Source organism: Vanellus vanellus (assembly GCF_965231255.1).
Source record: "Vanellus vanellus genome assembly, chromosome: Z".
NCBI lineage: Eukaryota > Metazoa > Chordata > Aves > Charadriiformes > Charadriidae > Vanellus > Vanellus vanellus.
In genome coordinates this window covers 48,061,379-48,079,270 of record NC_138908.1, presented here as the reverse complement: position 1 = coordinate 48,079,270, position 17,892 = coordinate 48,061,379, and the positions used below count along the sequence as shown (strand labels likewise).

Genomic DNA, 17,892 nt, shown 5'->3' with positions numbered 1-17,892 from the left:
TGTGGGTTCTGCGGGTTCATCCCCTGCTATTGACACATTTGTATGACGAATTCCTATAGCAAGAACAGGTTAGTGAATTAGTTACGGTTTTGGGCATTAACAGTCTAACAGGCAAATGGAGAGGCAAAATCAGAGCAGGGACTCAGTTTCCTCTGATCTGAATGGCATCCCTTCTGTTCCCCTCAATGCTTCAGTGTTTTAGCCCTGAGACAACCATACAGCCAAAGATCCTTTACTCACAATTTAAGTCATAAATACTTCAGCAATCCAAAACTGTCCCAGGATGGAGTCCAGTGTTGTGACTTGTTTAAGGCTAATGTGTGTCCCAAAACTTTGCATACATTTACTAATATATAATTACTGTAGTGGGGTGTAAAAGCAAATGAGATAAACTTGCACAGGAACATCATAGTTTGCTATAATATTTTAATTAACAGGAATTAATTGAAAGATAGCAAGTAGCAGTGGGATGAAACCTACTCCTGACAGATGCAGAAGTTATTTTTTTCCATCTTTCATGTTGGACATACGGTAAACTAGCATACCTGGTTTTTTAGTCAACAATAAAGAGTCATTAATTTATAGGACGAAGAAAAACACTTGACTTTTAAATACTGACCAAAATTTTTAAAGCCATGTACAAGTACTGAGATTAATCTAACTATACCATTGTGCCTTACTTGGTGACTGGAGGATTAAATACTGTGGACTTGCATTAGCACAAAATAGTTGTTTAAGGCTAGGATTGCCGTTCATGTTGGATTGTGAAAGTGTGATTTAATAAAATGGCTGTGTAAAGATAAATTGTAGGTCTCAAAGTGCAGGTTTGGAAACTATAACTCCCTTTATTGTCTTTGAGTTTTACGTGGGTGAAGAAAAGTCACTGACAGCTGTAGCCAACGATATGGCCCACCCTGCAATGAACACCAGGGTATGTGGCAGATATTTGTAATGAGGTCTTTATAGATGCTATTGAAATGCTTTTATCAGTGTCTTCTTTGTTTCATCACTTGCTATATTGACTTCTTTGTCTCCATTAATTGGCAGTTGCATATTTTTAATGAAAGCATAAATATTTTGAGAATGCCATGGTGTTTCTTATGCACTTGATATTTTGACAGCATGGATCCCAAGAGGAACATTGCTTCCAAGTGTTTATATAGCTTGAACTGTAAGGACCCCTCTCAGGAATGCAGAATGAGCATCTGTGCCTTCTCTGTAGAGTAACTTTACAAAACATTGTTCACTTCTTCCGTTACAGGCAAGTTTCATGGTCTAAGCACAAATATGCTGTGTCATCAAATGTTCTCTTTATGCTGCATTACCAACTGCTAAATACATCTTGAAATGAATATTCAATTTAACATTTCCGTAAAAAATAGGCTAAATTCCAAGTCGAGCAATTCTTTGCTTTCTTCTGAATTTGCTACCTGTTTTTTGCATAAGATGAATGACAGCCTTAGCAAAAATACTGTACAGTATTTGTTCATGCTGTCTGCTGCCTGAGGTATTACAAATGTTTCTGACAATGCTGTAGTGGAGACTGTGACCTTTTGATGTGCAACAGACAGCAGAAAGAAAAACTGAGTGTGATTAAAACTTAAATGTTGAAAGTTTGATCTTGCAGTCTCTGCTCAGAATGACTCCCCTCTGTAGTGGGAGTTCAGCTTGAATAAATGCTACACTAAGGGCTTCTAAGAAACCGTAAAAATCATGCCTTTGTTTGTCCTGTCATACTTTAATGAGGTGTCCAGGCATGTTTTAGAAAGAGATGTTACTAATTGCCAGTATTTTTCTCCACTGCTTCTTCCAGCAGTGAGCCAAAAAACAAGCTAACTTTGCAGTATCCCCCTGTCTAAACCCTCCAAGGCAAGAATGATCAAGTGGCTAGGGCATTAGACAGAATTAAAAGGATACAGGTTAACATCACCTGGTTCAGTTTTAAAGTTGTTGTGACACAGGAGGCCACTTTAACTCTGTTTTTCAGACATAAATTGCCACGTTGCTTTTCCCTTTAGTCCACTATCCTATGACGGTGACTCAGGTAAACATAAGGATATAAAGTTCATTTTCTAAGGTGCCAATATAACAATGTTCTACCTCCACATCTTTCACATTGCACGGAAGAAAAAAAAATATATTTTAACCCAATATTTAACTTGTTTTGAAACAAGAAGCCTATTCCTATTTAGGTTATAGAGGTTTTTATCTGTCAATGACATAAGCAGTATTTAATGTAAAAAGTTTCATCTATAACCTCCAAAATCCAGAGACTGCTTTGTGCTTTAGAAAATAAATTTTATTGTGGTGTTACTAAGAATTCCAACAATTTATTATTGAAAATCTAATATTTCAGACATTTTGGTGGCCCAGTCAGAGTACAAATTCTAAGTGACTTTCAGGGCTGGTTTTGTTGCCTCACTTATGGAAAAATAACGATCACCTTCATTCATTGTGCAAGCAGTTAAGACCGGTCACTCTTTTTCTTTCAAAATCGAAGTTGTGTTGTGTTGGAGTCCTCCCTCTCTCAAAAGGTGTAATGGTTGAACTAAACAAGCATTTTGTAAGTTTACAACAAAGAATATTGTTATTGGCTTTGATTTATCTGTCTCCCTACAGAACTAGAAGGTATAAAAAAAGAGAAAAACAACTGTGCTAGTTAGGCTAATCGTAAACGATAAGCAGTAACTGTAGTACAGAATTTCTGAAAAAGACTCCTGCAAGACTTTGCTTCTGCTGTATTTAACTTTGTTAATTAAAACTCTATAAACTGGAGAATGGAAAAAATCTTCCATGATGCAGATGATAAAAAGCAGACATGTATGACCCACTCCTACCAGCAGATACATGAAAGAAACGATAACATTGTTCCCATTTTAAGAGAAGTGAATAATTTACATCAGCTCTTGGATTATTATTTTTTTCTATAGAAGGAGGAAACTTTGAGAGGAACTGCTGTTTTCTAAAAAGAAAAAAAAAATTGGCAGAGAACTTTGCTTTTGAAAACCTGTATTTTTGTATTATGTCCCACACTTAGAAAAGGAGAATTCACAGACAACCTTTCTGCCACTCTGCAATTGTGTAATATCCTTGAAATAATTACTTCCATAAAAAGCTAATAAAAGAAAACATATAATCGTTGTTTATGTCTTTTCATGTAGTTGGCAGAGTTTATGAAATAGTTGCATAATTTTGTGAAGCTTGAGGTAGTCATGAAAGCATGATCAAAGGCCTAGGAATGAAAGCCCTGCAGATATTTCATGCTTGTAATCTACTTGTGATGTAAGATCTTACCAAATGGTCACACTATAAAATATATTTTTCATGAGGTTTCTCCCAGCTTATTTCTCAGACCTGTCCAGATCCTTCCGAATAGCAGCACTTCCTTCCCCTCAAGTATCTACTGCTTTCTCCCAATGTGGTATCATTTATGAACTTGCTGAGAGAAGACACCACCTACATCATTACAGAGATTAAACAGTACAGATAGCATTGGCCCTGGAAGGATTCTACTAGTAACCAGCCACCAGTTGGACTTTGTACCATACTTTATGCTGATCATAACCCTGGGAGCCTAATGGTTCGGCAGTTTCCTATCCATCTTATTATTCACTAATACAGCCCATATCTTAGCAGTTTAGCTAGAAATGTACTATGGGAAACCATATAAAAGGCTTTGCTATAGTCAAGCTATGCAACATTGACTGCTCTTCCCTTGTCTCCAGAGTCATTTATCTCATCACAAAAGGCAACCTGGTCGATGATTCCTCAATGGTAAAAGTAGGCTAGCTATTCCTAATCATCATCTTGTTCTTCATGATCGTGCAAATGTCTTTCAGGAGTATTTGGTCCATACGTTCCCAGGGATTGAGGTTAGATTGACTAGTCTGCAATATGCCAAGTCTTTGGCTCTCTCTGGATGTTTGCATTTTTGGTTTGTTTTTTTTTTTTTTTTCCCCAATCATCAGGAGCCTCCCCTGATTGTCATACTTCAAAGGTGATTGAGAGTGGCCTCACACATTGACATCAACCAGCTACCCCAGCACCCTTGGGTGCATCCCATGAGATCCCATGGATGGTGTGTGTCCAGTGGGTTAAGCATGCCTTTAGCATGGGCACTACATCACTCTTATAGACTCTGCTATACATGCATCTTAACTTCTGTATTTCTGCAACGAAAGACAGAAAATAAGAACATATAAGCAAAGAGTTTTCTCCAATTCCAAAAATATGAATGTCACCACACATTCTTAATTACAAATCCTTAGCGCGCTTTTAGTTCAACCAAACTATTTCAGCTAAATTATTTCCCAAATGTCTCTGACAATAACTTTTAATTTAAATTTTATAATATTAGTCTTCTTTATAGTTAGTTTTTAGAGGGAAAGCACAACCAAGGAAATAACTATGAAGTAAAACTAGACACTTGAACTGGTGCCCTTTGTTCATTTTCAGGAAAGTACCCAAAGAAAACAGGCCATCTGTCCTCCTCTGGTTTCACCACCCAACTTTTGAACATATTGACCAGTTTTATCCCATTGGGAAAAAAAATGGCACAATTATGATAGTTAGTTACATTTCCATAAATCCCACAAAACAACAAAAAATTGTGCTTGTATTAAGTAGAGAGATACAAATAAGCAGTAAGATGTCAGGGGTTTTACACTGGCCAGCTGGGTGCTGACAAGCTATCAGTGGTTACCTAGCCCTAGGTGATTCAAAGCGTGCTGTTTATTGCCCAAGAAGACTGCCACAGGAATTATTAGAATAGCTAATAATAGTTCTTCTACTTCACCTGAACACAGAATATCTTAATAGATACTAACAAATTTGCTCCTCTTAGACTTCTGCCCCAAACTGACCAGCACTATTTTCCATATTGACTTGATTTTTCTACTCTTTTGCATTTGTTTTTGGTAGTTCAGGTTTGTGCTAACCTTTGGTCTGCTCAGGTTTCTGCTTTCTTGGTCATATTGCAGAACACATGTAATAGGCCCATTACATCTGATGATAACTAGCAGAAGCTTCCAAACTTATTTGTGAAGCTGCTGAAGCAGCTGAAAAGTAGACATTACATCCTAGGGTAAGCCAAATCAATTCCCAAATTATTTCCAATGACTGTATGTCAGAGAGTTTAAGAGGTAACTAAGTATACAAATGCTGTGTTTTGGCATATTGGTCCACTGAAAGATTAAAGTTATCTCATTTCTTCAAAAGCGAGTGTCTTTTCACAGTCGCTTTCATAATTCATACACTTGTATAGAATAACCTGTTACAACTGTTTTCTGAGCATACCTATGCTTAGGATAAATGAAGTGACCAAACTTATCCCAGACTTCTTTCCATTAACATCAAAACCAGATGAAGCATTTGCCATCCACTGGGAAAAGCCTACATCTCCTTTATCCCAAACCTAGTCTCTTTCTAGTTTCTGCTTCCCTCACCACAGACCTGGGATGCTATTTCAGCAGCGGCACCATCTACGCTACACTCACATCATCTTGGTGCTGCTCACTTCTTCCTCTTGGTTTTGTTTTCCATCAGAGAAGAGCACAGAGGGCAGAGCCTGCTTTTTAGGGCCTCTTGCTCCTCAGCTGCTTCCAGGAGGTGGGCAAGACTGCCTCACTGCAGGCACGATCAGCTAAGAAACACCCACACATGTAGCTCCCAGGATAACATGCAGGCAAATTGCACTCCTCTGCTCTCCAGCAGACTTATAAGCACTCACTAGAAACAACAGCATGATCTTTTCTCTCCTGAGTTTGATACAAAAGCAAAATTACTTTCTGCTATTCCAAAAGTCCGTTGCCTGTACCCTAAAACATCATAGCAATGGTGGACTTGCAAAGATGACAGTCCCAAGGAAGACTCTCGATACTGCTAGCTACACCATGCTGCTGTAATAGCAATATGACTCTGCCTAAAGTAGATACATATACAAATAAACCAAAATCCATTCATCACCAACAGGAAGGGGACACCAAAAACTGTTCTTAGAAACATGGCAAGGAATAGTACATATTTACACAGTGTTTATGATTTTTTTAAATTTCTTACATCACAAGTACATCATAACTATGAAATATCCACAGGGCCTTCATTCTCAGGCCTTTAATCATGACATCCTTGCCAGATTCAACGCCAGTTGGACATTGGCTTTCCTAATGTCATCCCTGCTTGGTAGGACAGTATCTCTGTATTCCTCCCAGGCTACCTGGCCCTGCTTTCACCTTCTGTATACCCACTTTAATGTTTGACTTTTGCCCAGATCTCCTTGTTCATCCATGCAGGCCTCCTGGTCTTTTTGCTTGACTTCCTTGCTCATTGGGATGGACAGCTCTTGAGCTTGGAGGAGGTAATCCTTGAATACCAACCAGCTCTCTTGTATGTCTCTCTGCTTCAGGGCCTTATCCCATGGGATTCTTTCAAGCAGATCCACAAAGAGACCAAAGTCTGCTTATGCCTGGCTGCCGTATTCCTCCAGCAGACACTGGTGGGGGTTGAAGCTCCTCTGTGATGACCAGGGCCTGTAAATGAGAGGCTACTTCTAGCTGTCTGTAGAACGCCTCATCCACAGGATTGATGAGAAGAGACTGGTAGAATAGGTTTGTTCAGCCTTAAGGACAGAGCCTACAGAGAGTCTTAATTGTTGCCTCTAACTGTTGAATGGGAAGGTGTAGAGAAGTTGGAGCCAGACTATCCTTCAAGGTGTATGGTGAAGAGAAAAGCAGAAACAAACACGAGTGGGAACATGGGAAATTCCAATCAGCTCTAAGGAAAAGCTTTTTCACTGAGACGATGCTTAAGCACTGAAATGTTGTTCAGAGAAGCTATGAAATCTTCAGTTCTGGGTTTTTTCAAGATCTGACTGGACAAAACCCTGAGCAAGCTGCTCTAAGTGGACCTACTTTAAGCAGAGGGTTGGACCAGGTGCCTTCCAGTGGCCCCTTCCAACCTGTATAACTCTATAACTTCTGTCTTGCTAATGCAAAATGAAATGAAGAAATTTCATAGGCTCCTTCCAAGCCGCTGAGTAGTTCAAACTTGTCCCAAACATTTCAGCGGGTTTTGGACTCTGCTAGGCGAGAAACCAGGGAAATGGAGCCCTGTCACCACCTATTGACATGCCTTCTTGTAATTCTTGATAAATATTTGAAGGTACTTACAAGTGCCTGTGAAGAACAAACATGTAGGCAGAATGAGAAAGGCCAAAATAAGGATATCAGGCTACTGTATACATAGCATGTGGTCATGTCCTTCTCTGCTCTGGAGGAAAATACTTTCTTGCCAGGAATACGGTATGCCTGATTAAAGCCATAACAGCAATGTTTACAAGCGTATGAGGAATAAACATATGGTGTGTACAATATAGATGTTAGAAACCAATCTCCCGTGTAGGTGGTTATTAAACATACATGTTGCATTAAATCCTGTCAGACCATGTAACGAATTGAAACTTACTCCTATGATGGTTTATACAAAAGGTGACTGATTGTCAGGTTCAGATGAATTATGGACTGAAATAATAATAAGCAAGGTGTTTTCTGTGCTGAAACTTCAGCCTTAACATCTGAAAAGAAACAATATTTTCACATCTATTGACATGTGAATTGCTTTTCACAAAATTTGACCTTCTGATGTTACTCAAATGACCTGTCTTGTGTAGTAGACTTATGGAAGCTTAAATTGCTCTTGGCTATGATTTTGTTCTATTTTAGTTTGAAGCTTGTAGCCTATTTAAAATGGCTATGCTTTTCTGTTGTATCTTACATGGTACTGTGAGCTGAGTAAGTAGTGTAGCACTGTCTGTGTAACTAAACATGTGAAGGCAGCAAACTTGATATTCCAGTTGCCAAAGAATTAAACAAGACTACTGACAAATACAAATATTTTTGTATTGTGTCCATGAATTCCTTTACAGATTCTTATTCCCCACCCTCCCAATATGACTCCTTAAGAGAACGTCTTTTGGATTTTATGTAATTTGAGTTGTTAAAAACTAACTTGTTTAGAAATTTTTGTCGGACTTGAAAACCATTAGATTCCTCTAATGCATAATTAAAGAAAAACACTGGAGCTGTGAAATGTGATAGTTATGACTAGCAGATAGAGGAGACATCAGAGGAGTTGATCTATAGATGTCATTAAAAATTATAAAGCTAATTGACTTAATCAGCAAAGATGACCAAATGCCGATGTGCCTCAGTGGGGAATAAAGGAAAGTAAAAGCACTCAAGAGAATAGTTCACCCAAACGAAGTAACTTGCTGTAGTTACAGGTGCTGGAAGGAAAAGACCCTCTAGATAACATCTATCTCCAATGAATGGAGAGTATTTAATCAGTCTGGAGTCTGATTAGGGGTGTGGAGGGCATTAGACTACCTAAAGTCATAATGAAATCTTTAGTCATTAGTTTCCAATCTATATTTAATAGAGAATTTAACATGTTCTTTGGAAACTTTCACCCATCTTTCTTGCTTATTATTATGGAATTAGATACACTGGGAGCAAAATATATCCTCTCACCTCGTGAAGAAAAATTAGCAGTGAGCTCGGGGGGCAGAGGAGAGGCAGCTTTCCCCTGTGGCACCGCAACAGTGCTCTGAGCTCAGCTCGCAGCGCTGATGAACCTGATGTGCATGTTCCTAAAGTGCCTGGTATGGCATACTGAATCCGGGACCCTGACCAGGACCACAGGAAACCCTTCGAGTATTAGTAGAGAGACTGTTAATTCCAGAGAGGCTTCTCGGTGAGTTTAAGAAAGAAAAGCAAGCCCTGCAAAGGTGTACCCTACCAACAGATAACTATGCCATTTTTTCCTTCTGACTTGGTTTTTCCATCCTCCTAAGTGTAAACAGGAGGGCTTGGTGTGGAAGCTGTGCAGTTGTAAGTGTTGTTGGACTTAAAGAGGAACATGTTTTATTACGGGGGAAACTACTAAGTTCCACAGAACTACTAATGTACTTTAATGAGAAGAAGCCTCCTGGCAAAATTTTGGCAAGACCCAGGCACTGTTGAAACCCGTCACGTTTAAGCAGAGCACAGCTACCTGCCCCTTTCATTTACCTTGCCTGTTTCCCAGTTCACGCCGGGCACCTTTTTCGTCTCACGCCCCAGATCAAAACTCCAGTTTTGCTGCGGGATATGACAAGCTTTAATCGCCACCGAGCATGCCACACTTGCCCGATCAACCCTCCTGCAACTGCTCCCCCGGGTACCCCCCCAACCCTCCCCTGCCCCTGCGGAACCCGCGCCGCTCGCCCATCACCCCGGCACCGGGGCTCCCCCCGGGCAGTCCTGCGACCGCGGAGGGCGGGCGGCGCCGCTCCGCCCCAGCCCGCCTCTCCTCTCCCCTACGCCCCCCCCCCCGCCGTGTCTCGGCAGCATCGTTAAAACTAAGGGCGGCGCGGAGAGCCGCGGGGCGACCAGCGGGGCCCGGCGGCGCCGCGGGCCATGGGGCAGCGGCGGCGGAGCCCCGGGGCGGCGGAGCGGGGTTGTGCCGCCGAGGGGACGGCGGGCAGCGGCAGCGGCAGCGGCAGCGGCCGCGGGCGGCTGGCGGAGTCCTGGCGGCGGCTGAGCTCCCGGCGCGGCTCCGCCAAGCGCGGCGGAACCTCCGCGCCCGCGGCGCCGGTGAGTGCCCGCGGCCGCGACCGGGACCGGGCTCCTGCGTCCGGGCAGCTGGTGAATCCGGGCGCTGGGTGGGTTTGGGGAGGGGGAAGGTGGGGAGAGGGGGTGATGTTAAGAAACCTGTTGCGCTTTGGGAGGAAGAATCCCCCTTTCCCCAGCGCTGAATATGACTTTGTTGGTCAGGGCAGGTGGGGGTCTCCGGTTTTCGCTTCTCCGTGTGTGCGGGCGGGTTCCCGCACACACGTTCGCAGCGGTGCGACCCCCGGAGCCGCTCCCGGAGCCGCCCGGCAGCGCAGCCGGTGTGGCTGGAAAAGTAGCGGCTGGAGGCTTGCCCTCGCCGTGTGCCGCCGGGAGGGAAGCGGCAGAGTACCACCCGCGGGAAGGCTGGAGGGCAGGTAGACTTGAGGACACTCGCTTGGGAACCGGCGTTTTTTCTTCCCGGGAAGGTGGCTTCGCCTTGGTGGGGCGCCTGCCCCCCCGGCCAGCTGGGTGGGATCGGTCAGGAATCTCTCGAGGTGGATGGACGGACGCGTTGATGAAGATGCGTGCGGCAGCACAGATTACATGTCAGGAAAGCGAACATCTTGGCAAGATGTACACGGACCTTGAGAGAACAAATTGAGTATTCAAGCAGAAGTGAGTGACATGTATTAGAGTGCCTGACGGTCTTTTTCCTTGGGATCAGAACCCTAGCGCTGGGTACTGGACAAGCACATACAAAGAAAGATTTTTGGATGAGCTGCTCCCTGCCCAAGTACAACCTCAGTCCTCGCGTGTTGAGAAACAACGTTGTGTATTCTTACCGAAAGCTGACTCTCTGAGGTCTGGAGTGATACGCGTTTTTCAACAGATCAAATGTATTGTTTCAAAGAGAAACAGAGATTCATAAGCTTTTGAATTGGGGGGAAGATGCTTACAGGTTGAATGGCAATTGGGGAAACAACATAAGGGTGAAGAGACCTACGGTAGAAAAGATGCCATGGCAACAAGAAAGCATCAGAGAAAGTAACAATATTCTCTTGTGGAGGGGGAAGAGGAGCATTGCATTCATCTGTACCACGCTCTAGATTAAAATACTATCATTTAGGGTGGGTTTTTTCAGAATTTTTTCAGAATACACTACTTTGCACTAGGTGCCTTAAATTTAATTCCCAGTTAAGGGTTCTATCAGCGGAACTCATCAGAAAAATGCACAGTGCAGTTGAGGATTGGGGTTTTTGTAGAGCTTGTTGAGTTTCTGTTGTTCTAAACAAAGTGGTTCTCGTGGCTTACAGCAGAGATGAATTCTTTCTCCAGGAAGAAGCCTGAATGAGATTCAGGTTTGGCCAGAATTGAAAGTCAAAATTGATCTTTGATGAATCTTTACATTTCCAGAATCTTTCTGAATGGATGAACAACTTCTTCCTGTTATCTTCTCTAAAGCAGTACTAAAGTGGTGCATTTATACTAGTGGATTTGTATTACACTTAAACTACTACGTTCCATAAATTGCAGGACAGATGGGAATAGTTTATTCTGAATGTTTTTGTTTGTTTGTTTATTTTTTTAATTTGTGTTAGTTTGGGTGTTTTTTTTTTTTTTTAGAAAACACTTTTGGGTTTTTTTGTGTGAGTGGGTAGCGATTAGTTTGTGTTTTCTTCATTTATACACATTTTTTTTTTTAAGAGACCACAGGATTTCTAAAATCACTAATCACTAATTTCACTAAGAATAATTCACTTGGGATCAGTTTCCAAAACAAAGCCAGAACATACTAATCCTTAGGACATTTCCCACCATGAACTTTCTTTTCCTTCCTCCTTGCTCCCAAACAATCCCCGAAAAAAAGTGCGAGATTTAAATCCCTTTAGCGTTAGCGTTATGGCCTTGCCCCAGCCTTGCCCCTCCCTGATTGTGTTTTTCTTGCAATAACTTCTGTTTGTCTGCCACAGTTTACTTTCTAAGGGTTGTCACTGGTCTGAGGAGGACTTTTGGGGGTCAGTGCTGAAGTAGGAGGCTGGCACAAGTGACGCTGTGCATGTGTATTTTTTTTGCTCACAGTTCTTCCCTAATCTTGTCTTAATAACATTGTTCTGGGGTCTCAGATGATTTCTGTGCCTTTTTAATTAAGCAAAGCTAGTTTTGGTCACCACTTCTTTAGAGCAATGTCTGGGGTTTGACCTATATGACAAAATTACTTCTTTAAGGTTTATTCAAGAGCAAATGCAGAGTAACCCGGAGTGTGTGTGTGTGTGTGTGTGTGTGTGGAGGCTGTGTTTGTTTTGCATCTGAATGTCTTGCAAAGCCATTTAGGAAGGTGTTCTTGTTATGCAAGAAAAGGAAAATTCTGCATTTTGAAGAACTAATTTCCTCCCTATTAAGGCTTGCTTTAGATTTTCTGTCAAATGCAGAAGTTTTAAATTAGTAAGTGCATGTTGAGGTTAGTTGTGAGAATAGCTGTTATTTTTCTGCATCCTTATCAGGTACTGTCTACCAATATCTGAATTTTCCCGCCTTCCTTTTTTCTTCACATGATTGTAGAAATTGTTGATCCTGATGCTTCTCCCTTATTCAATGAAAAAGTAACAAGTAATAATCCTAAAAGTTGACTTTTGTTTTATTTCTTTAATTGTTAATTCCTGGAGAATAATTTGTAGTCTTACTTCTTATCAAAGCAGGGTGTTTTTTATTATTTTATTTAGCCCGTGTTGATATTAGTCCTTAAGTGATAGAGAGGGAGTTGTTTTATTGGCAGGAGCTGAGGAAGGGAAGGATATTTGAGATATAGAAAAAGTTTGCAAGAGCTAACATTGGCTGGATCACACATGTGGCTGCCTCTAAACAATCTCTGACTTTAAAGCACTTATCTTTGTTTCTAATGCGCTGGCCTCGGTTACATTTTGAGTAAAGGGGTTATGTATTGGGGGGCTAAAGTAAGGCTATTGCTGTAGAAATTAAGCCTTTTCTGCTATTTTCCTCTCCATCATCTGCTTGTGTAACTCTAGTAAAGGAAAGATGAATGGAACTCCCATGCTCAAATTGATGAAAGTTTTGCTATTCAAAACAATAGATCACATTTTGGATCATGCTAAATTTCTGCCCATAAAGAGCAATGTCTGGCTTCTTTCCACCAAGATCTTGAGTGTCATTTGTACATATGGCCTCTGAATTATGTGAGTTTTTCAACCCATTTTAGCCAGGGGCTGCACAGTATAGTGTTCTAGTTTAGTAAAAAAGAAGATAAATGGCTATTCTGCTGTACAGTTTCTGATTACAGCAACTTTTTTTCTTTATTGGTCAAAGATAATAGGTTTTTCTTATTGCTTTTGAGCTGAATTTTCCCACAGGATATTTACAGTAGCTCAGAAACAAAATGACAAGTGAGAAATGTACGAACACATGCAATATAACTTTCCTTTTATTTTGCTGTGGCATCAATGGAATTACAGCTGTGAACCAGGTTGTTGGTCCTGTCCTGGAAACTGAAAGTCAGGTGGACTGAGTACAAAAGATTGGCAGGGAGAAATCGGCCACCTTAAGGCAGAGCTGAGCTATAGTTACATGTCTGTGTGGTTGGGGAAGAGTGTATGTACAGCGGCTGTCACCCAGGGAGTGAAGACCTGGATTTCAGAGTGACTTGTCACAGAGCAGATTAGGAGGCCCTGAACAAAACTTAGCTTGCCCTCTCTCAGTTCCACCTTTTTGAATTTAAGAAAGCTGTCATTTTCTCTTTCTCACTTATTGTGGCAAAAGCATCTTTGCCAAGAGGCTGGCCAGCCTGAGTGACATGAGAGAGAGATTATGTCTGTGTGTCACAGAGCGCCATCCTCTTTGGGAACTTTAGTGTGTCAGGACACCAGCCATCCAGGAGATTGATGGAGGGTGTCAAGGATAACTTCTTGTTATAGGATGGTCCTCCAGTCCATGTGCAGCACACCATGCAGACCCTGCCCATAGAAAGTCTGCTCATTTTGCTCATTGAAGCTATTATAGGATTTTCTTCCAAGGAAACAACTCTATTTGTCTTTTCTGCTGGCAAGCAGAAACAATGTTCTCATGAGGACTTCTTGCTGCACTTTTGGATCAACACAGGTAGTGTAATTGCTGGGGGTGAGCGGGAGCTGCCTGCAAGCTCCTTAAAATTAGTTGGCCGAGTTTGTCTTGTGGCCAAGGAATTTGTGCAGCAAAACACAGCCTGAAGGCCAAGTCGTATGGGCAGCGCAGCACAGCATGGGAAAGGGTGTACTCGGGTTAACTGGTATATGGATCGCTGACTCCTTGATGTGCGATGGTCTCCCTGTCAGGATCACTACAGATGGAGAAGGTGATACAGCAACAGCAGACACACATGAGACAAGTTCTCACGACCTTCTTTGCTGTCACCAGCAATGTCTGCCAGGCCTCTGTGCTCACTGACAGGGATCAAGGAGAAGAGGAGCTACCAGCTAGGAATGATGGTTGAGTCAGGGATTGCTCGGGAGCACTTGACCCTGATGTCACTGGGACAGCAGGCTGACAGGCTGCACCCCAAGGTGCTGAGGGAGGTAGCTGGTGTCTTTGTGCAGCTGCTCTCCATCACCTCTCAAAGGTCGTAGATATCAGGGAAGTCCCCAAGAACTACAGGAAGGCAAATGTCACATGCCTTTAAAAAAGGGCAAAAGCCACCCTGAGGAGTTGCAGACCAGACGGCCTCCCATCAATCCCAGGTAAAATCAAGGAGTAAGACCTCTTGGAGACAACATCTGGGCACAGCGGGGAGAAGACACTGACAGGGAGCTGATGGCAAGGATTTACCAAGGGTAAATCATGCCTGACCCACCTGACTGCTTTCTGCAACAAAATCATGGGGACAAGAGGGGAGCAGCAGATGCCACCTACGTCTGCTCCAGTCAGGCTGTTGACACTGTCTCCCCCAATATTCTTGTACCTGGGCTGGGACAGTACAGTCTGGGAGGGAGGACACGTTGGTGGGTGAGTGGTTGGGTGGTGAGCTCACAGGGTGGTGGTTATGGGGCAGACGCTGCCTGGAGGCTGGTATCCAGCAGGGTCCTGCAGGGCCTGTGCAGGCCTCTCCTGTTCAACACCTCCACTAACAACCCAGAGGAAGGGATGGAGGGCACGTGCAGCCCTGGGGAGGAGGCAGTTCTGGGGCATGGCCCTGGGTGCTGGTAGGAAGCAAGCCAAGCCGGGGAGACCCATGTGCCCAGGCAGCAATGAGGGCGAGCAGTGCCTGAGGTGGTGCGAGCAGGACATGGCCTGAAAGCCAAGGGACGGCAGGGACTGTCCCCTGTGCTTGGTGCTTGTCAGACCCTGTCTGGGTGCTGCATCCAGTTTGGGTCCCCAACACAGAAGAGACACCAGCAAACTGGAGGGACTTCAGGGGAGGGTGACCATCCTTTTGACAGATGGTGGGTCTGGAGCCCCTGCCCTCTGACAAGAGGCTGTGGGACCGGGGATGGTTCAGCTGTGAGTAGCGATGGCTTTCGGGGCACCCAACAGCATCCCTGGAACTGATGGGAGGGGATGGAGGAGACACAGTTGGGGTCGTCACAGTGGTGAGTGGCAGGAGGGCAAGAGGCAGTGACACAAGATGAAACACGGAAAGCTCAGGCTGGAGATAAGGAGAAGCCTTTTCCCCAGGAGGACAGCCCAGCAGTGGGGCCAGGGCCTGGGGAGGTACACCATCTCCGTCCTTGAGTGTTTTATGCCCCGACTGGATGAAGCCCTGAGCAGCCTGGTCTGACCCCCGAGCTGAGCCTGCTCTGGGCAGGGGCTGCGGCTGGAGACCTCCCCAGGTCCCTGCCAGCCTGAATTACCCTGGGATTGTGTAAACCAACAGCAAAAAGTCCTTTGAGAATTAATTCATAAGATGCACACTAGCACATCTAGTAACTCTTATCTATAATCTTAATAACTTCTTGAAAAACTCAGAAATGTACCAACAGTGGTTATCAGAAGTGAAAACACTCTTAAGAAAAACAAAAACAGTAGTTCTAGCCCAGGGCAGGGACTGGTAAAATAATCTGATAATAATGTAAAACGGAAAGTAACGCTTTGCCTGGCTGTTCTCCCTCCTGCACCCCTCTCTCCTGCAGCCCCCCAGCCCAGCACCGGCTCCTCGTTTCCTTCCCCCGCTAGAGGATTTAGCATGCAGGAGCTAGCTAAAAGCAGGTGTCTGTTATATTTGAATGTAATACTTTTCTGATGGTTTCATTGCCCAGAAAGCGTAGCGATAAAAAAAATCCAATAAAAATGGAAACCAGGAATCTCTGTCAGCAGTGCGACTGGGAGGTGAGGCGAAGACTTGGGTGGACGAAGCCTACGAGAGGTGCTTGCACAGGTTGCAGGTCGGACGTTGTGCTGCTGTAGGATTCACATCATCAGATGAGCTGCAATGAATTTTACTTTTGATCTGCTTCTACCATCTTTGAAGAAAATATTTATTTTTATCATGAATTTTTTAAAGGTTTTGGTAGCTGAAGAGAGCATAACTAATTCTTTGCACAAGTACTTTGCCATGTATGACAAATTGGACATTTTGTCTAGCTTTTATTTTAGGTGACTGCTCTTTTTTCTTCATTTTGGCATCTATAAAATGTGTTTTAAAAATATTATATAGTAAAGAGTGGAGTGTTTTGGGTTTTTTTAGTTTGTTTCTCTGTGCTGTGGAAGACCGACACTTTTTGTGACTGCTTATTTGAATGGATTAATAACAGAGCCAAAACTGATAGCTGTTTATACTTCAGATTAAGTGGAGTTTCCTGCACCTCAACATGAGGTTGCTTGGTTAAGAAACTCTCCTGAATGCATTGCCTCGTGTCTCCCTGTGGTGAGCTTGCAGGGAGGAAACCTGTCAGGAAATTTCTTTTTGTAGACCAGTCCTATATACTTGATCTTGAGTTTTTTCTTTTACCGGTGGGAAAAAAAAAATGTATATCCTGTGCATTACTTCTTTGGTGCATGTGTGGACTAGTCTGTTAAGTACTGTGACAGCTGGATTTTTAAAGGTTAATAATTCATTATGATTTTAGGGTTCATGTTTTTATCAGAACTGTCCCGAGGAAAATATTTTCGCTTGTCTGTTTCCATTCTTGTGAAGGAGTTCTCTGTGTGGACTGAGTTCTGCCTGATGCTGGAAAAACATCCATAATCCTCTGTTATTAGGATGAAGTGACTGACTTTGAGATAGCTAAATTTTATGCTGAAGGGAAAGTTTCAGATTTTTGGATTTAAATGATTCTGGAAGATGCTTATATTAGGCAACCCTCAGAAGTCCCTTCCACGCTAAATTATTCTATGGCTGTAGCTTTTGAGAGTAGTACTCTGTACCTGGTAGAGGCAGAGTGTGGCATAACTGACTGCGGTCACATGTGATGCAAGTCACTGCAGAGCAAGGATGCCATTTTTAGCACTGAAGACGAGGAAAACAGGAAAAAAAACCCAAACCCAAATGAAGAGGAAAAATGTATTCTCATTAAAGTGATAAAACAGAACTATAGTTCAATTTCCACAATTCCTATCTGTGTCTCCCCTGAAAATGCATCAGGGGTTATTATATTGAAGACATTGTGTCTGAGAGAATACCAAGGACTGAAGTTACCTTGCTGTTTTTTGTTCTTTCTTGTGGAGATAATAATTATTAATTATTAATGTACAGTCTATTCTGTGTCTAAAATCAAAGTACATGTATTTCAAAAGTAGGTGGAAATTTAATAATTAGAATGATAGTGTCAAACTCCATAGGATGAATTTAAAAGTTATTAATACTTGAGGACTTCTGACTTTATCTCATTTATCTCTTTGGGTCCTGATAATTTTTAAGTGGTGGCTGGCCTTCATTTTTAATAAAAGATTGATTTCAAACTGAAAATCCAGAATCAATAGTTGTCTCTAAAAATCTTGAGCACTTCTAATTGTATGCTGTGGATGAACTGGTAGTCTGTGAGTTGGTGATGTGGAGATACTGTTGTCCCTGACCAGCCTGCAAAAAGCCAAAACAGGCCCCTAAAGGGTTGCTTTCCTATAGGACCTTTTATCTATTATCTGTTCTGTACACTTGCTCAGGTCCTGCCTGAAAATACTGGATTTCATTAAAAAGAGAAAAAACTTTTGACTTACAAACAATAATTTAAGAGTAAGGAAAAAGGAAACCAAGAGGTGTGGGGAGATAAGAAATCCCTACATCTGCCACTTAGGAGCATTAAAACTTGTATCTCGATTAGGAGACGCTTGTACCTTCCACAGTCTCTTTTGCAAGTGAAATCTCTGTGGTCTTTTGAGTTATGTG

The 17,892-nt window shown here is 42.7% G+C and overlaps 1 protein-coding gene across 1 annotated transcript in view; it reads left to right on the top strand.

Moving 5' to 3' along the window:
- Window positions 1-9,452: 9,452 nt before the first annotated feature.
- The window catches only part of TRPM3 (transient receptor potential cation channel subfamily M member 3), a gene marked incomplete at both ends in the record, with an annotated part of 425,131 nt that continues 416,691 nt past the window's right edge, over window positions 9,453-17,892 (top strand). The window contains one exon of the mRNA XM_082497003.1: window positions 9,453-9,629. Coding sequence (XP_082353129.1) covers window positions 9,453-9,629 — 177 coding nt within the window. The remainder of the gene's footprint in view (window positions 9,630-17,892) is intronic.